This window comes from Drosophila sechellia, chromosome 3R (assembly GCF_004382195.2).
Source record: "Drosophila sechellia strain sech25 chromosome 3R, ASM438219v1, whole genome shotgun sequence".
Taxonomy (NCBI): Eukaryota; Metazoa; Arthropoda; class Insecta; order Diptera; family Drosophilidae; genus Drosophila; species Drosophila sechellia.
The window spans coordinates 14,386,644-14,410,157 of record NC_045952.1 but is presented as its reverse complement, the minus strand read 5'-3'; the positions used below and the strand labels follow the sequence as shown (position 1 = coordinate 14,410,157).

Below are 23,514 nucleotides of genomic sequence, written 5' to 3'. Positions count from 1 at the left end.
AGACCTAATCACGTTTCGGGTTGGGTTTCGATTTTGTTTTTCCGATTCTTATTCTTTTTGCTAGTGGGACTTACAGCTAGATACTAGTGCGATTAAGTATACGCATAGTTGATTGCTTAGTCTCGGGGACGCGCTGATAATACTTACAGGTTTCCATATCCACTGGATCAGTAGGGTAGAGGGCTGGGATTGCTTACGATTTAAACTGTGAGACATGGAGTTGGTTTTAGGAACCCATTTGCCGGCCTAGAGCAGCTCCGTCTCCATCTGCGCGGCCTCCACGGTCTCCACAATGGTGGCGGTGGCCGCCGTGACCGAATCTCATGGAACATACCGCGTGGTCAGCGCTCCATCGTCATCGTCGTCTACGCGCAGACCGCCGCATCCGCAGGGCAGCCAGGTGGCTCCGCCGCCAGTGAGATTCAGACAGCCTTTTGGTCAAATCGCAGACACCTGCTCCAGTTCGGCGCTCGAGCGGCCCGAGTTCATCACCACCACATTCTTGGCGGCATAGTCCGTGATGAAGCGATCGCTGTTCCGCGGATGAATGTTGCCCACATCCTGGGCACAGCACCACGGATTGCGCATGGTCAGGATGCGTTTGAAGGCGTCGCGGAACTCCTTGTTGAAGATCGAGTAGATGATCGGATTGAAGGCCGAGTTCGAGTAGCCCAGCCAGGTGAGGATCTTGAAGGTCTGTCCGCCGATGCAGGTCTTGCAGAAGGCGGCCGTGATGTTGACGCAGAAGAAGGGCACCCAGCAGATGAGGAACACGCCCATGATCACGCCCACCGTGACGGCCGCCTTGTGGTCGGATACGTGATACGGTGAACTGTGGGTGTGCAGGTTGCGCACCTTGAACTTTTTGGGCTGGTTCTTCGGGCGCCGGATGCTCTTGTACCGCTGCTTCTCGGCCACCTCACCTGGTCGAGTTACCGCCTTGATGGACTTCACGTGCTTCTGGGCATAGCAGTATAGCCTGGGAAGCATGCAAATAAAGGAAGGATTAAAGAGTTATACAAAATAATTGCTGATATATTCATGTCAATATACAATTAAATTAAATCATTTGGCTAAGAAACAATGAAAGATGCCAAGTCATTTTGTACAAAGGTAAATGTAAAATCAGTGTCATCGAAAAGTTTCATAATGACAGCATAACATTACACTTTAGTGTTTATTGATGTTTCTTGCGAAAGCATGATATTATCAATTATTTATCACCTAATGAATGACTGCTCTCGATTGTTGCCACGACACGATTTCTGCTTATTTTGCCACTGGTTACGGACTATGTAGTTACTGGTTACTGCTGGTAATTGATATGATAATTATTCACTTGGGCCGCTTGGCATGTCAATTAAATGGATGCCGACAACAATGGCTCTGTCCACATCAATAACCAAAGGAAACACATTGCGTATACGCAATGTCTGACTATCATATCCAATCTTCCACTTGAGTCGCTCTCTAAGCTGTATCGCGCCCACTCCACTTTCTCCTCATATGCCGCATACACAAATAAACAAGCATATGTGCCTGTTCCTGTGAGTGTTTACTCGTTGGTCGCATAAAAAGGATAACAGGACAAGAGCAGGCTATGTCAGGGGCACAAATTATGACGATAAAAGTATATTTATTCTGCAATTTAACCGAAATTTGATAGAAAATTCCAATGCCAACCAACAGGGGATCCATTTGATGAGAGGATACAGGGATTTGGGATGCGGGAGACAAGGTCCTGGCCAATGGCTGCAAATCTCGTTAAGCTAAAATGGCAACGTGCCGCTGGCCGAAACGTTGATGAGCAGCTATCGCTATACCGTTGATGTTGTGTGAGTGTGTCCTTGCATAGTCCTTTCGCACACGCCCCAGTCTTTTGCCAGCTCCTGGGGATTACTTAGACGGACACTAATGCGTGCGCTTATTTGTTCAACCCAAAACCCCTTGCCCACAATCAGTTTCCGCCTCCGCAGTTCGCTCTCGTGCCTGGAGGCCATCAGGGGCGCAGGTCCTTGCGGCATTTTTCTGATATATTCAGCAGTGCGATAGCAGCCAACTTCGTCAGTTTTTACAACATTTTATTATTTACTTTTTACTACTTCTGCCACGACTTCCTTTTTGCTCTGCTGGCCAATTTTATTTGCCCGCGCGGAGGGTATTCAACGTAATATATATATCAGGTTCTAAAACAAATAGTTGTCTATGTTTATATAAGAATTCTACTACCAAAATAACAATAATATTCACTAATAATATTTTTTACGCTAACGAATTGATCTCAGAAAACTTAAATAAAGTTGTTTATAGAAATTGTTCATGCTTAAATGGGTAAACAAGGCTATTGTTTTATCATGTGTCCTTTCAAAAGAGTATATAAACTTGGCTTGGAATAAGAAGGCATGCATTCATGTCGCAACTTTTATTTTTGCTCATAAAAATATTTGAGTTCTCGCTTTGTTTTCATTTGGAGAGAGATTTTGGCAAAACTTTTGTGTGCCTGCGGAAGTTTCTGTGTTGTTCTGCGAAAGCCCAGGGCTATTTGTATCTACATAATTGCAGCTGAAGGCGTCTGGAAATATCTTACTTTATGCATTTCATGTTTTATGCACGCACAACGAAACGGACAACTTTTGCCGCAATCTGGCCAGCGGAACCGGCCATTTCAGGGGGTTATTGTGCCTTTTTGACTTACCGACAGTAGATGCCAATCATGACCACGCAGGGGAAGTAGAAACTGATACAGCTGGACACGACGGCGTAGGTGGGCGTGAGGTCCAGGGCGCATGTTGGATACTTTTTGCCATTGTCCTCGAAAATCAGCGGCTGGTCGGGCCTATGGATGCCCAACGAGATGGGCACAAAGGAGACGAACGCGGCCAGCAGCCAAATGGCGGCGATGGTGATGACAGCCACGCGTCGTGTCACCCAGCGGCCGTATCTGCAAGAGAGGAGCAAAGGGTTGCATCAATTTGCGGCAAAGGAAGCGGAAATACACGCGCCATGCCTGCTGTTCCTCCGCCTCTTCCAGCCTTATTCCCATCCCAACTTCCTGCTCGCTGATATGTTCCCAAACTGCTCCTGGCGTATCCCTTTTTGTCCTTTTGCCCTTGTGGTAACAGCGGCAAAGGGTAAACATACACCGCCACCAGACACACTCGGGAAAAGTTTTGCTTAAAGTTCGACGATTTAAAGCTCGTGCTTAATTATTCGAAAAGTTTCTCTACTAAGCCCCATTTCATACAATACTGTTTGCAAATTGAAAGCCGCTGCGTAAAAGTAACTCTATTACGGAGTAAATGTTTTTCTAACGAAGCCGCTGTTATTCAAATTTAAAAAATGTATTAAAAGATAAGAGTTGGTATAAAACATTACCTAAAAAGGTTTTATGTAATTCTAGAATTTTAGTTCAAGAACTTGTTTATACATTTAATATATTTATGAAATTGTTAATTACTATATAAATTATAGCAAGGAACTCTAATAATTTTATAGTTAGCATCTAAACAACCCATTTAATGTTTTCATATTTCAGCTCTACGCCCTCTCTAAAATTGGTTAAGTGTACATAAGCTGGAGCAACACGTTGGATATGCGGAATTAGGGGAGCGGACAACAAGAGCATGGACCACGTAGCGATGTCCTGATTGTGGCTTTGCATGTCCCTGGCAATCCCTCAGTGCCCAGCAGCCATTAGGCAACATCATTTTCGGGTGTGCGCGACAAGTGTTGGGCCGGCCCACCAGAAAGTGGGATTCCCAGGCTTGAACTGGGATTCAGGGATCAAGGATACCGGATCAGGTGCTCAGGGTCAGTCCGCATGTCATTAATTACTCGCCCTGGTCGGGGCGACAAATCGGCCGAAAACCCAAAGACAAGCCGCACACGCATTGCGGAGAGTGGCATATGCAAATCATCCTCGATTCCTGACTTCGATTTTGCTTTTACAGCAGGAAATGAGCAGTCTGCAGTGAACGCAAAAACCAAAACCCGAAAACCCAATCCCCCAGCCAAAAATTTACAAGGCAAAGGAGTGGTGTGGGTTTCGGATCCCCGCTTCTGTTGCCATATGCCGCATCGTTTTGGCTTGTGCAGGAAATCAAACAGAATAATTCGATTTCAATACAAGGACGCACTTACACACACACACACACACACTCATGCTCAAGGATGATGACGGAGCGGAAACGGAAGTTTATGTAATTGTATTCACATACAAATTCAATTTCGTTTTCGGCACGAAAATTGATTTCCATGTGACGAAAGCCCGCAGCTTGAGTTCCCGCACCGCAGATCCACTCACCTGTGAACAGTCGTGGTGAAAATAATAGGTACAACTATTATTTACCTAACAAAGGTAAATTATAAATGTAAATAATAATCCTGCTGAATGATCCAGCTACTTATATATACAAAACTAAAATTTTCATTTGGGTTAAATATCATTTAAAAACTACCCCACTTATAATTGAATCTTAAACGTTACATAAATATTTCTCATATGGATTTTATCTTAAAAAATATTTATAGATTCGTGGACTTATTCCACCAGCTTACCCTCTTTTCCCCAGCCTGGCGTTCTTCCTTTTACCTGCACTAATTCAGTGTCTTTGAGTGGCTGAGGTATACGCTTTGATGTATGCACAAAGACCTGCAGCCATTAGGTGACACACGATTTGCTCTGGCCTTGTGTTGGTAAGTGGAGGAGCCAATCAGCCATCGATGGGCCAGGCTAATTGAAATCGTGTGTGAGAGTGTTCCAGGCTGAATATTTGTATGTGTGGGTATGGCAGCGGGTGTGGATGAGGATGAGGATGTGGGTGGGTGCCAGGAGCAGGTCGCTCCAGGCGAAGGACATTTGCATTTAACGCTCTCATCGAAGCTGCCGGCTTGACTGGCTGCGTGGCATGCGGTGGCTTTTGTGTTTGTCCCACATGCACTCAAGAAATTACCGCAAGGCACGCACGACGATCCTTCCGCAAGGATCCTCTCCACCCTCCGCTTTTTGTGCCGTCATTTGCATAGTTTGAGTCGCTCCCACTCTTCGTTTTTGACCTCCTGCCATGCCAGCTTGGCCGCTTTTGTTTCGGCATGGGAAATTTGATGGCTCTTTATGAGCGTTTTTGTAACTGTCATTGCTAGCACGTGCTCATCGCACTGTGGGTCAAAAAGTTGAGAAAGTGGCTAGATTTTTTGTAACTTCGGGTATACAAAATAAATATACTTAAGACGTTCAAAATGAAAGCGAAGATTTAAAAATAATTAAATGGCCAGAGAGTAATTTTAAACAATATAAGTATAAACTATTCTACCTAAGTTACTATCATAAATCAGAACCAAATTAGGCCAATTATTAGTTTGCCAACACTTTAACCACATTGTCACATTTCTAAGAAAAAACTTGTAACACATCTTCTCATTGAGTTTAAGGAAATTCGAAGGGCTTCCCTTACAGAATAAAATGAACCTCTGCTTGTTGTACATCATTGATTTATCAACCCCCACCATCAATTTTCAATCTTCTACAATAAAAGCGCCCTAGGAGTCCCCAATGATTTCTCAATTCTTTTTATGTTGGTTCCAACCCCATAGTTCGGTATTACATTTCCTCAACCACGACCAGAACAAGTGAAAAAACACAATTACAAAAAGTTCCCAGATGCGTCATTGTTGCTGGAACAGGTTTTTCAGTGTGCTTTTAAGTGTTGTACCTTCGGTTGTTGGGCAAAAAAAGAACCCTTATAGCATTCAAAACTCATCCTACCAAACCGAATGCCTCCCTTGAAAGCTCCTCCTTGCCTGCGGCAAGGTTTCATTGTTCTTTCAGTTTTTATTGCAGTTTAAAATGAATTTCACATATGCGCCTGACAGTTACGATGATGACAGGCGCCAAAGTCAACGGCAGTGCCAACAAAAAGCCGGCCAAAATACGAAAAGAGGCGAAACGGCATCAACTTGTCACATAAAATAAGAAAATTTCTCATTTACGTTATATTTGGGTTGCCGCTTCATCTTCACTTTGTCTGTTCTCTACTAATTAAATTTGCACGCGCTTTTTATCCAAATTGTTTTTGCCAATTTCCCGGCTCGGAAAATCTAGTCGCGCGCAATTAAATTAAACGCCTGCAATTATTCTAAAACGCTAAGAAAACACGCTGAATCAGCGATTTCTTCTGTCTTCTTCCGTCGAGCGACAGGTCCTAGATGAATGGTCCTTTCTTGGGTGTTGGATGATGGAGCTGCTTGCTTGCCATGGGGCTGGTGGCTCTCGACTCCTAATGAGACGCCTACGCGTGAACTTTGCCCCTTGTTGAGCGGTGCAAAAAGAAATGCGCTGCTGCCTCCACTTTGACATGCAAATAAATCAGATTTACATAAAGAGGGAGCTCTAGAATTGGAGTTGGACCCGGCATAGCCATATATATATATGTATGGGCTAGGCACATCGCAAGGAACCCAGTTACCATTTCTCACAAGACACAAAAGCTGGCAACTGTGCGCTGCGCTGAGTTTTCCGTGCAATTTTCCCTGCCCTCACTTCAGCTCCTTGAGATTCAGATTCAGACTCAGGTTCACAAAGAGACTGCTGGGTATGAGCGATGTCTTGACATTTGAAGTGTAAAATGTCTCAGGCACCTGAATAGTTTAGGTGGCGGTGCAAACTGCTGATCCCGCCCATTTGCCTCAGGTGCGAATGGAAACGAGTCCAGGTGGCTAAAGTCAATTTCCAGGCAATGGCCAGAGGGCACAAGGTCTGAGGGGCTATGCAAATGTCATTAACCCAAGGGCTTGAATTAATATCGGACAGCATTAGGCGGCGTAAGTCAGCGATTGAAGGGCACCATTTAGATTGCAGAACACATTTATCAGTGAGTCTGGGTATATGGTAATTGAATTTGGTTGGGCTTTAAAATGTATCAGTGAAATTCATTCATTAAATTACTTGAGGAAAACGGATGATGGCGACAATTAGTTGAGAACTTTTTGATTTACAGATAAGCTATTCTTAATATCATGATTTAATTCAATAAATATTTGCATAAAATTAAGAGAATTAAGACTTTTTGCTTGACTATTTGCAGCTGCTTGATTTTGCAATGTAAGCAAATCCCAATACATCAAGATCAATCGAGCGTTCTGTGTTGTTCACCCTTCATCAACCATCCGATGTCGAGCATGAAGTTTTCTCCTCCTGTGAAAAATCTATCTGCTCGCCGTGCTTAATTTCACTTTCAATTCCATCTATCTATCTGCATTTCCTTACCCGCTCCCCCAAAGGACAAACGGAATTCAGAATCAGGAAAAATATTCCATGAAAACTGTCATTTGCTAGACTAACCCCACCAAAATCCATCCCACTCGGCTCCCCCGTGCCCGTGCTCATTTAAATCCTTTTGCCGTGCCATACAAAATTTGCAATCTGAATTTTCAGGTCGCCACGACATCAACTTGCCACATCAATGAAGCGTTATATGCTCGCCAACTCGTTACGTGAACTCGGCTACACAAAAGATGCACAGATAGATGGGAAAGCTGGGTGGAAAATTCAGCAGGTGGGGCCAGCGGCTGCCCCACACCCACCCACACAAATGTCGTGTCGTTTTCCATAAGCGAATAAGCTTACCCCAGGTGGCAAGCAGAACAGCAAGAGCAACAGCTAGAGGAAGAGCTACAGCCAACGGGGCGGTGTGGAAAATATATTTTTCTACTTTTGGCTTTTGGCTGAAAATAGCATCAAAGGATTTATTATGGTTCTTTCATGACATGGCGCTATGGGTTAGGGCTGGCAACTGTCTCGATTTGCCATAGTTGCCCCCTGTTGTCCGTTTTTCCCTGCCCAACAATACCCTTTTCCCCAATAGGGATCCATTCTGCAATTATTTCGTCGGGACTCCAGCTCTAAGCCAACTCCCCGTTTTGCGACGGTCAGCGACTTGACCAACGTCATTTTTAACACAACTCGTATGCATTGACAAAAGAAATGTTATTTCAAATATAATATATAATATCATTTATTTTTATATTACCTTATAAAAAAAGCTAATTTTAAGGCTCTGAAATTGCGATTGCTATTCGCATTTCAATATTTCGATGAAACTTAAACTCTAGTCATTTTTTCGCAGTGACCACGTGAAAAAATAGTCTAGTCATTTTTTCGCAGTGAACACGTGAAAAAATAAAATAGAATAACGTGCAGACAATGGTTTGCACACTCAAAAAGCCAAATATGAAGGAATTCAGTTGTGGCTACTGTCACATAATAAATTTGTGCGTTTGTTCTTGGCCACAAATGTAATATTCGTAAGCCAAAAAACATTTGTAGGATTGCACTTCTGGGGACCGAGGCATTGTTGAAAATTTAATTAACACACAATTGTTGTGGTCCAGCCGGAAAAAGGTGGGGGAGTGGGTGTTCTGGGGTTGGTGGATGGCTTGATAAACTAGTTTCAAGTTTACCGAGCTGACTTTCGACTGACTGCTTTTGTGAGAATTGCTCGCCACTAGAAATCAATTTCAACTGCTGACTACAAAGCAGACTAACATGGCTGACTGGCACCGTTTTAGGCCACGACGACAGCAGGACAAGCTCATTGTCATTGTCGCAGTCGAGGGAGCGTACAGATACCCACATCCACCCCCCACCGGACACCCAGTACACACACAGACCCACATAGAGCGTACACAAGGACACACAGCACCTGAGGCAGCAGAATTTGATTGTCTCTGGAGCTTCCTGCCGGGATAGCGCAGCTGGAGCAACGTGCCGGATATACAAGGTAGATTGAACTGCGATAATGGAGCATTTGGACAGCCTTCGGCGCGCTGACAGATGAAGTCATCTGCAGAGGGTGTGATAAAGCGATATCTAAGACAGCTGGTCAAAGGTTAAAATACTAGTAAGTATATCATATTGTTATCTTGAACTGTATTAAAAACTAAAAGCGCGCAACAATATATTAATATATTAATTTCATAATTTCAGTTTGGTCTGCTCCTAGAATTCATATTCTATTTCAGTCCAATAGTTCTTACTACTTTATACAACAACATTATTGGTGCGCAACCCCCACAATCTGAATAGAGCCACCCAAAATGCCACTTCACCACTTTCACCAGTTGGTAATGACACTTCCTTTGTTACTCTTCGTTGGTCTGACCCAGAGACCCAAAGAGCATGACTTGGCTGAACTTTGTTGGCTACCACAAAACCACAGCTGAAACGCTGATTCAAAAGTGCTTAACCAAGAACTTGAAGATGAAGTCTTCGGAGAAGTGCAAAAACTCTCGTAATGCGCCATAAATCTGTTACTAATGAAACAATTATGAGCGTCGTTTAATGAGCCCCTTTCGCCGTAAAGAACTCGAGTCCTCGTAATGAGAAGGACTCGCAGCAGTAGAGCAAAAACGTGACTGGCATGACAACGCGGCGTATGAGTAACGTGCATACAAAGCACCTGCAATGGCCTGACATTAATGAATCGATTCGAGGACGAAGCTCCGCAGTCACATCATCGTCAAACTCCGACAGCCCGGACAATTAGTTATGGATTGGATATTTTATTTTTTTGACACAATCATGACAATCACTCACCTGAGCGGATCCTTGATGTGAATGTAGCGGTCCATCGAGATGGCGCACAGGTTCAGAATTGACGCCGTCGAGCACATGACATCAAAGGCCACCCAAGTATCACAAAATTGCGCTCCAAAGATCCAATATCCTGCAAGGAAAAAAGTGGAGAAGCGTGTTGAACGAGTGTTTGATTGCTTGTTTAAAATGCTTAATAAGTACTTTCTGTCTGGACGTGGCGGAAATTGCCATGTTGCGGCCGGACGGGGACAAAAAAGTTGTTTCATTTGCACGGCGGTAGAAACAAATGCAGGCGGGAAAAGCGGAAAAGCAACAGAGAGTGCAAAGGCAACCAGTGTCGCCATGTTCTTGTTTTATTTATTCACGACGTAAATTGAGTTTAAATGATTTCATAAATTCATTTCCGTTTCCTGTGCTTCCCTTTTCCGCACACATACACAAACACAAGCACTCACACACACTCACGAGAGTCTCCTTTTTGGGCCGTTCGGTATTTAAAATTCATTTCGCCCCGGCCAAAAGTGAAAACAAATAATTTATTTTTTCGGGCGCTTGCCAATTTCATAAGTGCGTTGCAATTACGTCCTACTCGATTGATGTTCCGTGCGTGACCAGAAACGGATGTCCTTTGAGTCCTGGGAAAGTGGTAGGCGGTATGGTGAAAAACATCACCGCTGTACACATAAATTCAATAACAGATTTGCCGCATAAAAAGGGTATTTATTCGTGCTGTGGCATTCAACTCATGATTTGGGTCGATAAGAATATGCATATCATGCTCGTTACAGCTTTCATGCCAGTTAATCAAGCGTGCGGCAGGATATGGCTCTTAAATGCCACAGGAAGTGCCGACGCAACTGGTCAAAGCAAAGCGACCCAGCTCAGCCTTCAATCATCGGGATATCAAAAGACAAGGCTATCAGAATATCAAAGTTGGTCAAGCCAGTCAGCAGAAATGACTTTAAATTGAGTGATTTCAATTGGGGTAATTATGGGAAAGTCTACTGCAATGTACCAAGTATCCTTTGAAAAAAATGTCATAATGCCACTATAAGCCATATACCATTTTGGTAAGCATCATTTGAAACCGTTGATCTCTTTAAAATCTTATTCTTTTAAGAGCTTTGTTCCAGGATTTGATTACACTTTGAAAATACCACATTTGCACTCCAGACTCCTGAGCCTTGGAGTGATTCATATTCCAACTTCCCTTGTCGTCAAATTAAGCAAGCTTCAGCATTTCCAAAATGCCCATGGCATCGAAAAAAAAACCTATATTAGGTGGGAAAATACTGGCAGTACGAAGAAGAGTAGAAGCTTGTACTCAAGCTAGCAAATAATTTATGCCGCTTTCAATATACATACACATACATACGCATATGAATGGCTCTTGGCCAAAAAGTATTCCGTATGCTATATGTTTTTCCGATTCCTCGGGCTGGCAGCATCTGTTGGATTTCGCCCGGTCTGTTGTTTGAATTTGTCCAATTGCGTACCATGTTTATTTGCTGATTTGCCTGTCTTCGAGCGTGCTAAATGTTGCCTTGGCGAAAATAATTTGCCTCCATGTGTGCCACCTTGTGTGTGTGGGTGTGTGTTTGCATAAGTGTGGGTGTCGCAGGACCCCAGGCATCTGTTTGTCTTGAGCAGCTGAGCGTTTTTATTTATTTTTTCACACTCTCGCTTACGCGGCACTCGTCTCCTCAGAGTGCCAAAGTCGTTTATTATTTTCACACACCCGCGAGGGTAAGTGGGTGGTTGCAGTGGCTCATGGGGGGAGTTTCTCGAGGGGGCTTAAGAACTGGAAGAATTTTTGGGGCACTTAATTTAAAAAAAATGTTTGAAACTGCTAAATATCTTTTTTAAACTAATATTTCCAATATTTAAAAGTTTCGTCATCGCCATTTAAAAATTCTAGTTAGACTTATATGCAATTTGCCCATATTTTGAATATCCTGCAGCCTAAAGACCCCTTTTATCAAACACACCTTGGCAATTCTGACACATGTCACCTCAACTCATCCCCCATTTTTTCCCAACTTCACTTCACCGCATCGCTCTGGATTCCTCTCACATTTTCAGACTCATATGACAAGCTCGCAGTTTTCTTCTTTTGTTTGCTGTTTATGATTTTCCACTTTTTTGCCGCGTGTGCCAGCGAGTCCTTACACATTGATGTCAGCTGCATGTTTCCTGAACCGGAACACGTTGTTAGCCCGGCTCCTCGAACCCCCAATTACCCATGTGCCAGCTGAAAAGTTTTGCACGGCTCTCGCCTAATTTTCCTCTTATTTACTTAGCCAATGTTGGCCCGACAAGTTCCCATCTCGAGTTTCGCATCTCCGTTGTCGCTCGAATTAATAAAATGCACCCATAAACGGCACTCAAATTGGTTTGGGTAAGAAACTGGGGCACATATGTACATATACAGGGGCATTTCATATTCCAGACTTGCAACTAGGCGAAACTTTGTCAGCCTCAATGGCGGGAAATGTATCGGAATGGAGAAGTATCCCCCGGCAGAATAACTCAAGGAATGACTGCCATGGCTGCAGTCGGGAATGGCTAATGGAAAATAATCAGAATGTGTGGTTGCACTCGGCATCTGCATGTTAGCCATGGCACCAGATGTACAACTGGTTTAAAATGAAATTCCTGTTTGGCTGACTCCAACCATTCGTCCAACGATGAGGTGTCGAGGGTCAGTAGTAGAGTTTGAATAAATAGATTTATAGAAATTGTAATAGTAACACTAACGAAAATCAACTGACTTAAAGCAACATTTTAAAGGCCTTGAAAACTGGTCACCACTCAAAATTAAAATATTTACTTCGGTTATCAAGTTTTTTTTAACATAAAAGGTTACTCCAATATGAGTACTTTAATTGAAACACTTAAGCTGTACTTTTGAACGTCTCTGTCTCAGATATTTCAAAGGATTTCAAATGAAGCATGGCTTATTGGAGCTTGGAGTCCGACATAAGCCAAGTGTTTATTTGCTTAAAAATGCAAAGGCAGCCCTCGTTTTTAGTATATGGCATAGGAGCAAAGGAGGAAATCTTGTGCAATCACAATGGACGCTCGGTCGGAAAACTCGGAAAACTCGGAAAAGTCGGGGGAACTCGTGCGTCGACTTGTGCAGCTGACACTTTAAAAGGCATTGACAAAGCCACATAAAATCCGGCTTTAAGCGCTGCCAGGCATGTCAAATGGGCTCGAGTGGTGCGCGGATGGTTGAGTGGAGCAACACCCTCGTCGGTGCCCATATACCCATATTCGCATATTTCCATTTCCATGGAACCGCCTGCAGCATTTTCCATAAATTTCATTGCTGGGCTAACGCGAATTTCAATTGCAATATTCCATTACGCTGACTGAGAAGCTACCGCATGGCATTAGGGATACGCTACTCACCCAGCAAATCGTTGACACCGGCGAAGGTCATCACCAGCGAGGCCACGAAGAGATCCGCAATCGCTAACGAGGCCAGGAACAGATTGCCGATCCGGCGCAGGCTGCGCTCCGTGTAGATGGCCAGGCACACCAGGATGTTTCCGGCCACCGAAAGGAATATCAGCACCGATAGGAAGATGCCTGCGGTGAGTCCAAGTCAAATATCACACCCATAATCGTTGCTCAGGCGAACTATATGATATGGCATACTTATGTGGGCGGGTGAACATCGAGGGATGGGTGTGCGTGAGGGGGTGTGCGTGTGCGTAATATTTGTGTTTGTGTCACATGCAACATGCAATTTTACAGATAATTGTCGTGTCCGTGTCCGTGAGAGCGGTGAAAGTGGTCGAGTGTTGGTTGGGTGGTGGAGATGGTGGGTGGCTCTTGCTGTACATTCAACGACATTTACTTTACCAACAACTACAATTGACACAAGTGACAGCGGCTCCGGTTCCTCACCAACTATTGTATCCATTTCAGACGCATTTGTCCAGCTGCTCTCATTGTAGAACGATGTCAACTGCAATTCGAATGGGTTGTTAAATGGTAGAAAATATGTTGCTCGAGCTTAAGATCGTAAAGTGCGGGTTACAATTGAATTTTTAAGAAGAACTTTCTTTAATATTCCATAATTAACTAAAAAACTATTTATAACAATCACTGATTAACTAGCTGAATTGCTGCTTTCCCACATGTCTTTGTTCTCCTCTCGCAAACTAATTAAATTTGTGAAATATTTTTCGAGTTTAATTAGCTGGCATCTGCTTTAGTTTTCCCTGAACTTTGCCCCATTCATTTTCCTTCGCCTTTGTCATCCTGGCTGTTTGTGGCACGCACGTCTTGGCCATACAAAAAACTATCAATCATTTGTGGCATCTGTGGCAGGACCGCAAGCGGCAATCCTCTTCAAGAAGCCCACCAAGCGGCATGGCATTATTCATAATTAAAATTGACAAAATTTCGAGAAAATTGCCAGGGCTGTAATGAAATTAATTTGTTTCACTAAGCGCCTTCCCAGCTCACCATATTTTGCCCAAAAAATATATACTCATGCATGTGTGCGTCTATGTATCCGTCTGTTTGTGGCAACTTTGAGTTGGAATTTGTCTTGTGGTTTCTTTTGCTTTTGGGCAACCAGACATGTTGGAATTCCGGCGGTTGCCTTTGCCTTTGGTTGGCTCCAACTATTTACACGATTGAACAATTGAGTTCTGTAAATTAATTTGTTAATTAATACGAAAAGGTACATCACGGCGACCCCAGTGCAATTACTCTGGCAGAAGGAAAGGATTCGCAGAATTCAAAGGATACGAAGTGCCTGCAGCTTGGTATCCTTTGCGCGTTATTGCCACGGGAATAAATAACCATAATGAAGGCCATAATAAAATGCTCAAAAGCAGACCCGAAACCGCTGACAAATGCAATTAATTAATTCAAACATAAAACTGCCGACGCCATATAAATATTTTCCCCGTTGGTATTCAGACTTTTGCAGCTTGGACCTGGAACTTTTTGTTTAATTAAATTTGTTCTTGCCTTACGTGTGTGTGTTGTGCGTAAGCTGCTTAATAACTTTAAAATTGTTAATTGTTTGAAATGGAAACTTTAGTTTAATCGGCTCAAATGTGGTCGTATAATGCCACAAATATAGCATACTTACGGGCTAAGCAACGGGACGTATGCGCAATATCGTGTATATCCATTATACAAAAGTTAATTTATTCATGCTTAGATTAAGGTTACCATAGGCACTTCGTACATAACTCAAATTGCGTAAATATTTAACTGGACGAATACAACAAGCACTCCAAGCGGCAATATAAATGCACTGAAATGCGATTACTTATTCATAAACTATATTGATTCGCTTAAGTACACAAGGATGGGGTTACCAAAGGGATTGTCACGTGAAATGCACCATAAGTAAACAGTAAACAAAATTAATTGATGCTTAACATCACGAGCGAATTGCTCCGGACAATAAAAAACACTTAAGATTATAAAACTTACACGAAATGCCATCTCATGTCAAGTGAATTTTCATTAAACTCACCATCAGCTGCTGCCCAGATTCAGTAATGCGGACGAACATTACACTGATGTTGATGTTTATGTTCATGTCGCTGATTCTTTGGCGGCAGAGGCATCATTAAAAAGCAGTTAACAGTCCGGAAGTGGAAGCGTGACTCTGCGATATCCACCATCGGAGATGGCCAGGACCATAAAAAAATGCCGGTTTCCACTTAATTTAAGGTAGAGTTTGCCAACATCTTTCATTTAAAAATTGAAAGTGGCCCAATGATTGAAATGAAATTGTATAAAAAACAGATCTAATGTATATAAACAAAAAACCTATGAACCCGAAAAATTCATGCTACATTTTATTGCAGTAATTTTATTCTTGTATATTTAGCATGCATTTTGGGAATGAGATTTTCATATTGAGAGTATTTTAATTAGGAAAAGCCTATTGTTCCATGTAACATTCCGACTTTTAATGGATTTTGAAGACTGTTTACACAATTTAGAAAAGTTACTTAAAGCACCTTCCATTTAAGTCCCATTGTTTCATTCTAAGAGCTATAAGCTTTAATTTAGATGCTTTCACCGAGCAGCGGGCAAAGTGAAAGCATAAACACAGCATCTGCCAAGTGTGGGCAAAAAGAAATTTAAACAGTTGGGGAATGGGAAAGGATAGGAAAACAGAAGGAACAACTGTGACACCAGTTACTGCATTTAATTGGCAATAAAAGTGGTGGGACGTGAGAAATACCAGACCAGCTAGAGTCGCACTTGGGTGCTTTGGCTTTGTTTGCAGAGTTAAATGGCACAATGCGTTGATTAAACGTCAACACACATACACAGACCCACACACACACACACACACACGCACACTCACGGAGAACACCTGGAGGACATACAATAATAAGGCACAAAACCTGTTGGCAGGACAACAAGGGAAAGGTGGCATTTTTGCCAACCATCCGACTGTCTGTTCTTTGTCTGGCCGTCTAGGTAGGCGGAAGTAGTGTGATTTACAAGTGGAAAAGGACGAGCCGACAGGCTGAATAATAAGCGAATGGTACCAAAGGACTCGCCGAGTATTCCACACTTTACAGTGTCATTTGAGCACTTCCGCCTACGGCAACAAGAGTTGCAAGGATAACAAACATCAGAGCCAGTGCCACATGACCCAGGGCACAGCATAGTTGTTAATTAAGTGCTCTGTACAATTACTAGACCGAAAACTCCTTAACAATGTTGAAGGACCTGGGGAAAACATAGCTGCTATGCCTCAGTTTCCTATTCAGTTCGACGAGCATTTCTGTACGTATAATGAGATTTTCCTGTCGAATATATAGAAAATTTGCAATTTACATTGAAAAAAATTGTTGAAGAAAGTGAAAATGTAGTATATTTTGATGAGTGGTTAATACTTATAGGGAAATATTTGTTGATTCCCTCCCTTTTTCGTTTAGTGCCATGATAAATTTTCAATTTCCCGGCACTTTGAACTTAGCAAGCCCACGGTTTTTGCGGCGCATTGAACCCCATTTGGTTGGGTTGCCAAAAGCCAGTAAATTCGCTGCTTCGTGCTGTTTAGCATATATTTAAATTCTTACAATAAACAAGAAATGCTGTGGGCGTCTCTCGGCAGGTCGTAGGAAGAAATCCTTACACAAAAGGATGGGAATCTCACGTAGAAACGATAATTCTAGAGCCTAGACAGCTGATTTATGCGCCCAACAAATATTTGTTCTTTGCTTTCGCAATCTTTCTTCGAGAACTTTAAGTTTTGCTTCAGCTAAACACACTTGCTGCCTCGCTATGCAATGTGAAAATGGTGGAGGTGATGGTGATGTGGCCAAGGAACACTCGAGCAAATGCTAACTGCAGTGACAATTGCGAGACTCGGATATCTCTCATCTGTTAGCCATTGTCTGGACTGTCAATGCCCGTCGACGATTTCAAGGACCTCCGTGCAGCAAAGAAGTTGGGGAAGTTGCTACTGCAGACAGCTGTCAACAGGAATGCTGATGTGCGTAAGTCTTCGGGTTCTTTGTTGAAATTTCGGCTTAATTAAACGAAGCAGAAAGTAAAGAAAGGGGGGAAACTCTCGCAGACACATGTGTCTGGCTGTCAAAACTGTCGTAATTGAGGCCCTCAGCATCTATCTATGTATGCATGGCCATTAAATGCAAATGAGCGCCTGATGGCGCGGAAAAGTGTGTGACATTAAGTAGGGATTTTCCTCCTCCGGTTGAGCGCCTGCCAAGATGAGCAGCGTCCTCAATTATAAATGAACTAATTAGATTCCCCCGTCTGTCGATGATGGATAACAAGTTTATTCTCCCTCGAGCGGCGTTTTCACACTTGTACCAAGTGTTTGGCTAGCATTTTTCGGACGTGCTAAAGACACAACCTTTAACCACAAGGCAGACACCGACACGCTCCTGTCGAACTTGCCGACGGATAAATAATTAAAATAACCCCAAGATGGACATGAAGCTGGTACACCACATCCCATTCTGCCCCCGGCTGTGGCAAGTTGTTATTAAAAATTCATTTTATTTGGGGCATGCGAAACATCCTGGGAAAATACTCTTAGTTGATTGCTTTTTCGAGATCGTATTCCCGTTAATTACCGCAGGACGATGAGCTGACCAGAGCTTGGAATTTCATATATAAATTTTAGTTTCAATTTTACTAATTTAAATAAACTTTTACGGCTCGAAACTTTCAAACATCAATTAAATTGCTTCTAGCAGAAAACCTCTTACGGATTTGCAATCAAAATTTTTAATCTTTCCATTAATTTTCCAATAAAGTTTAAGTTTTGTTTGCGAGACTCAAGTGCGCTCTTTAATAGACTAAGAAATTTAGTCCCCCCACCAAATACACTCGACAGCAATGATAATTACCAAAACCCGATTGTTGTGCTCCGATTGGACATTGTGTGTTCCTGGGCACTTGGAAGGTAAATCAAATGCTGCAGCATTGTTTGCCTTATCGCTGCTCTATTGCCTGCCAATTTTCGGAGGACCGGCGATTGTTTGTTTTGGCAGCTATTCAGCAGATTGCCATGTTGATTTGCCCGGGGCGTATTGTCAACTTCGGGATAATTAGCTGCAACAGGAGATGACGCCGCCGGGTGGTTGAAAGGGGAAAATGTAGGATGCTCTTAAGCTGATTGTATGTGCAGTATCTGCAGCTACCATCGCTCAACCTATCCAACTTAATCTTCGGCATGCCATTTCCATCCGCATCTCCTATTTCTGTAAGAGCATCGATTTTATACTTTTTCCATATCTTTTTCCTTTTGCGATCTCCCATCGAAGCCAAGTGAAAAACTTGGCAAGTGAACGATGTCAGTCAGTGGCGTTCAGTTGTGTGCTTAACTCAAACATCCCGTTAACTCGCACAAGTGTCGTCTGCACACAAACACCACTGCACACACACACTCACACGTCACTGGAGTGTGAATACAGATACATCAATGCAACTGCACTTGTTTCAATTGAACGGAGAAAAAATGGCGACTAGAATGGCTGAGAGAGTACCATATCTCACGGATTTCTCTTAGCCAAGTGTCAAGTTCCCACACACTTGCACAGTGGTCTCAATGGCAGATGGTCTCATTTTATCCATCGCTATCGAAAAAATTCAATTACTCGTTCTTTTCTAAAGCAAAAACAGGCAAAAAAAAACATTAAACTACTATTTTAAACTATCGAGTTGCAGAATAAACAACTTTCCTTATTTATATCTTAAGCAAAAAATAAATGAGTATATTGCCCTTATATATTGAACATATATGATAATACTTTTGTAATTTCTTACTTGTAGTTATCTATAAGTTACCAATAGTTATTCTCAGTGCTTAAGAATATTCTCCCAGTTAGAAAACTCAGATTTCTCAGCAATAAAAATGTAGTCGATTATCTTGATTGTGTTTTGGCAATGGCTGGCAAACTTGAACACCCGGCGCGGATGATTGACATGACCCTAGGAATTTTATATGGTCGTGTCCCCATTAAATTGACTTGTCACGAGTAATCGTTCTGCACTTTTGTGTCATTGGCGAACCACTGATACCAGGGGCTCAACTCGAGGAGGAGAGCTCCATAAAAATGGCTGCATAAGGGCAACATACAAATAAAAGGGACCCAAACACACACACATGGACTAGCAGCAGCATATATAAACTGGGTTTATGGTCAATCAGCAGCGAACCTTTTTGGGCTTACTGAATTCTGAATCCCACTGACTGCTCATCGTGAATCCTTAGCCCCATTCACCTGGCCCTAAAATGAAAGAGGTAAACGAAATGCAGACAACATAAAAATCACGAATAACTCGCTATTTTCGTTTGCTTTTTCTTTTCCCAAACCCGCCAGCGAACAGGGCAAAAAATGTAAGTCACTGTGGCAAAGAGTGGGGGGTGCAATTAAATGGGAACACCTAGACAAACACATTGTGGCTCTTGTGGCAAAGATTAATGTGGAATGGTCGTGATGGTGACTTCCGAATCGGGATCGGGATGCACCTACATTCGGTGGGGTACTGTGTGTGTCCCATGCGGTTTTCATATAGGTATGTACCCTATACACATATATGCCGTGACCCTATTCTGGGGGAAATGCCAGCATTCAGCTCATTTATATTGCGGCTAGCCCCGTGATTATGGCAGCCAGCTGTCACACACATTTAATTAGGCGAAATTGGTGAAATTTATACACCACCACTTCTCAGACTCCTTGTTTTATGTGGCCATGATCTAATTGAAAATGACCGCGCGAGAAAGCATCAAATTAAGATGCACGCTTAAAATAAAGTTACCAGAATAATGGAATATTTGTTAGAGATCCATGTTCCGAATGCCTCAAACATCTATGTTAGAAGGAAATCATCTTAATTAAATCGAAGACAGTAAACAGACAACTGTAGTTTCAAACTTTAATACTTTGGCAACAAAGTTTCTAAGAAAACTTTAAATGTATACGACTTCCATAATGCCTATGCAAAGCCATATAAAAATGTTATTTATAAAACGGTTTATGCTTTAAAAATTACAATTAATATATAATTATAAATCAAGCAAAATTGTTGGAACGGTTACTTTTTATTGCGAAAACTATATTCATTATTTTTGGCTTAATAAGATTATTTTGGTGTCGAATTCGGTCTAATACTACTCAAATTAACCACAAAAGAAAATGTTGCAATTAGGCTTTAGGCAACTGAAAAACAGCGTACAATTTCACTCCAATAAATTGTTGAGTTGCCAAAAGCAAACAATTACAGCTATACCAAATAAGCTTGATTTCAATTGGCCAGCCTATCGATAGCAATCCGGCCACGCCCCCTCCCACTTGCTGCCCACTGATTTGGATAAATTGCCGGCGGAAATTTGCGCAAATTCCAGAGCCTCTGGTTCGATTCGGATATATATATATAAGAATATATTTGCGTTTGGATAACAAAGGAGGCGATTTGCTGAATGGAAAGCGCAATCCACATGGCAGCGGCAATAACAAATAAGTCTATTAATATTTTAGTATTATTGCTCTGGAAAGCCTGCGAACAATGGCAAGCCAAAGTTTTTTACTTGCGACTAGAAAATGCGGAATCCCATCCAAGAACGCGAAATCACAATGGATTAAAGGAGGTGATGCGGCGGATGGGGATTGGGGACTTTTCATGAAAAGTACGAGCATAAGCCCGCTTTTTATGCATGCAGGCAAGATTCGTCGAGTGCAAATTAATAATTCAATTAGAATGCACAACGCGGCGTATGCGTGATGCATTATGCAAATGCCAGAGAAAAGAAAAGCGGGCGGAAAAACTACGCCCCAAAAGACAATTTTCTGCTGACAGATGATGGGCACAAATGTCAGTGTCAACCTGTGGTTAGCTCACATCAATTGAGACTGGTCTCAAGTTGTCTGGTATATAAAAAACCAAGTGCACTCGCTATAAATGCATAATGTAAATGGAAAAATGTGAACTTTTCATCAGGCAATTAGCTTAAATTGACCCAGTTAGCGTTCGGTAAATCAGGGTAGTAAATACGCCCTCAACAGTTTGTAAATTAGTTCAAAATCTATTTACGTGGAAAATGTGCGGCACATGAACATGATGACAACGTGATGCGGCGATAAATGTCCTTGCTACACCCAACTTACGTGATACTCATTATTTACATTCGATTGAAAGTTAAACGTGCGAACAGATGAGCACAACTTTGCCGTTCCACACAACAAGTATTTAGATCTATATCTATGTCATCCTCGTCTGCGTGCGTTGCCTCATATCCTTTACTGCTGCCACACCAAGCACGTAAATTGCTCGTTCTCCCAAAAAAAAGCAAGAAAACAAAAAAAAAAAGAGGAGGAGGAAAAATAAAATACACACGAGTGAAAAAAGGGATAAACTTTGGTTTTGGTATACATCCTTGGCGGAGTTCCTTTGAAAACCGTATTATGCATCGATGGAGGTGTGTACTCGCATCCTAGCAAAAGTTTCTCCATGTGCTGGCTGCTAATGAGGCTCACATTCATTTTCATTTACCAGCTGGTTGGCTAGAAGTGATATAAATTAAAAGGAATGCGAACGGAACAAACTTTTGCTAACTGCCAACCTTTTGTTATAATTTAAACTTTGTATTAAATATTATGAACGCGTGTGGGATGTGTGTGATAATCGGGTGATAATCACCCATCCTTCCCTCATTTGATAACTTCTTGCACCCCTTTTGTCTTGACAAATTATTAAGCAATTTGCGCGCGGATTGCGTATACGCCCCATAAACCACCGAACCACCCAGAAAACTCTACTACAATGTTCGGGAAATATGCCAGCACGTAATAAAACTGAAAAGCTCATGAAGGCCAATATCCTACATCACCCGATCGGAGACAAAGACATTGTAAATTATAGTGGCGACGGATACCTGAAACTACACTGAAAATAATTTCGGGATGCTCCTATTTATACAGTCGCTGTAACACCTATTTTTTAACACCTATTATTTATTCCTATTATTCCACAAATATATGATCCCTTGACCTGTAATTTTATGGTTATTGCAATATATTTTTTTGTATAGGACATAACATTATGGATTGCAGGTTTTTAATAACCAAGCACAATTCTAATAAATCTGTTGCTAAACTAATAATTTTTTCCCGTGTTCTGCGCATTTTACGAGCTGAACATTGGACATAAAGCCAAAGCTAAGGCCGCATCCAAAGCCAAAGTCCAATGAATGCCTCGTTGGCAGCCACATAAATACAATCGACCCACTCCGGGCCTCGTTTCCGCCCGGAGTCCCTGCCACTTCGGTCCTCCTCCGCAACTCACCGTTGTGCCATCGTAGCCATTTGTCAGCAGTTGGATGTCGATTTCAATGTCCAGGTCCACCTTGGCGGTCGTGAGCTGCAGCGGCAGATGATCGGCGTCCAGCAGCGTGGAATTTGTGGAGAATCCGGTGCTCCCACTGGTGTGATTCCCGCCGATGGTGGTGGCGCTACTGGTGTTGATGATGGTGGCGCTACTGCTGATGGAACTGGTGGTGCTGGTTGCGACCGTGGCGGCCACTGAACCCACTCCTGCTGCGATTGCAGCAATCGCCCGCATTGCATTTGTCATTGGAACGAGGATGATTAGGAAACCAAATGGGTGTGGTGTGTAGGTGAATGAATGGTTGGTGGATGGTTGCTTCCTCTTTTCAGCGAAAGATTCTTAGTTGCTGGTACGGCAATAAATTGCCCGACTACGGCAATGCAGCATTCTGCTAATACACTTCTTCGATATTAAATGCGGCAATTTAAGCATGTTCATACGGACTGAGGAACTCGCTGGATTTCAGATTCAGGCATCGCGGAAAACGCGACCCAGAGTCATGTCCAGCCATCAATCAGGCGAAATTACAGCATTAAAGTCACTGCTTAAATGATTGATACATATGCCATATATATATACATATATGCTTGTGGTAAGCACACACTTGACTGACACACACACTCGCACACACACACACACACACGTACGCCCGTCAAGAATTCTCGATCGGCACTCGGGATTATGTCCGATTATATTGGTTGGTTGGTGTTATCTGGCGCTATCTTTCCAGCTTGACACCGCTTGCCGAACCGTGCGAACTGAAGGCTGAACGTCGACTGTCCGGATACGCACGACTAACGGTATCAGTACGGCGGAGAACGACCAATGCCGTAGAGTATGCAACAACTTTCGAGTTCCGCCGGAGCCGCGAAGTCCATTCAACAGGATATGCCGCTCACAAGGCGGAATATGTGCGCTGCGCAGAGAGAGAGACTTGGAGCGAAAGAGCATAAGAGTTATCTGAAATGAGGGAAAGCACCTGTTGTTCCACCGACGCGTTTTCCCAGCGTTTCACTAGCGACTCCGACGCGACTTTGGCCGCCACCTCCATTTGTTCTCAT

The 23,514-nt window shown here is 42.7% G+C and overlaps 1 protein-coding gene across 1 annotated transcript; it reads right to left on the bottom strand.

Annotated features, from left to right (window-relative positions):
- Positions 1-358: 358 nt before the first annotated feature.
- LOC6606427 (dopamine receptor 1) lies at positions 359-23,456 on the bottom strand. The gene is made up of 6 exons (XM_032722769.1): positions 22,412-23,456; positions 13,508-13,568; positions 13,007-13,186; positions 9,593-9,722; positions 2,696-2,941; positions 359-979 (listed from the first exon to the last, which is right to left on the bottom strand). Exons 1-6 carry the CDS (start codon positions 22,697-22,699, stop codon positions 439-441), a joined length of 1,446 nt encoding a protein of 481 aa, XP_032578660.1. The 5' UTR covers positions 22,700-23,456; the 3' UTR covers positions 359-438.
- Between the last annotated feature and the right edge of the window lie 58 nt (positions 23,457-23,514).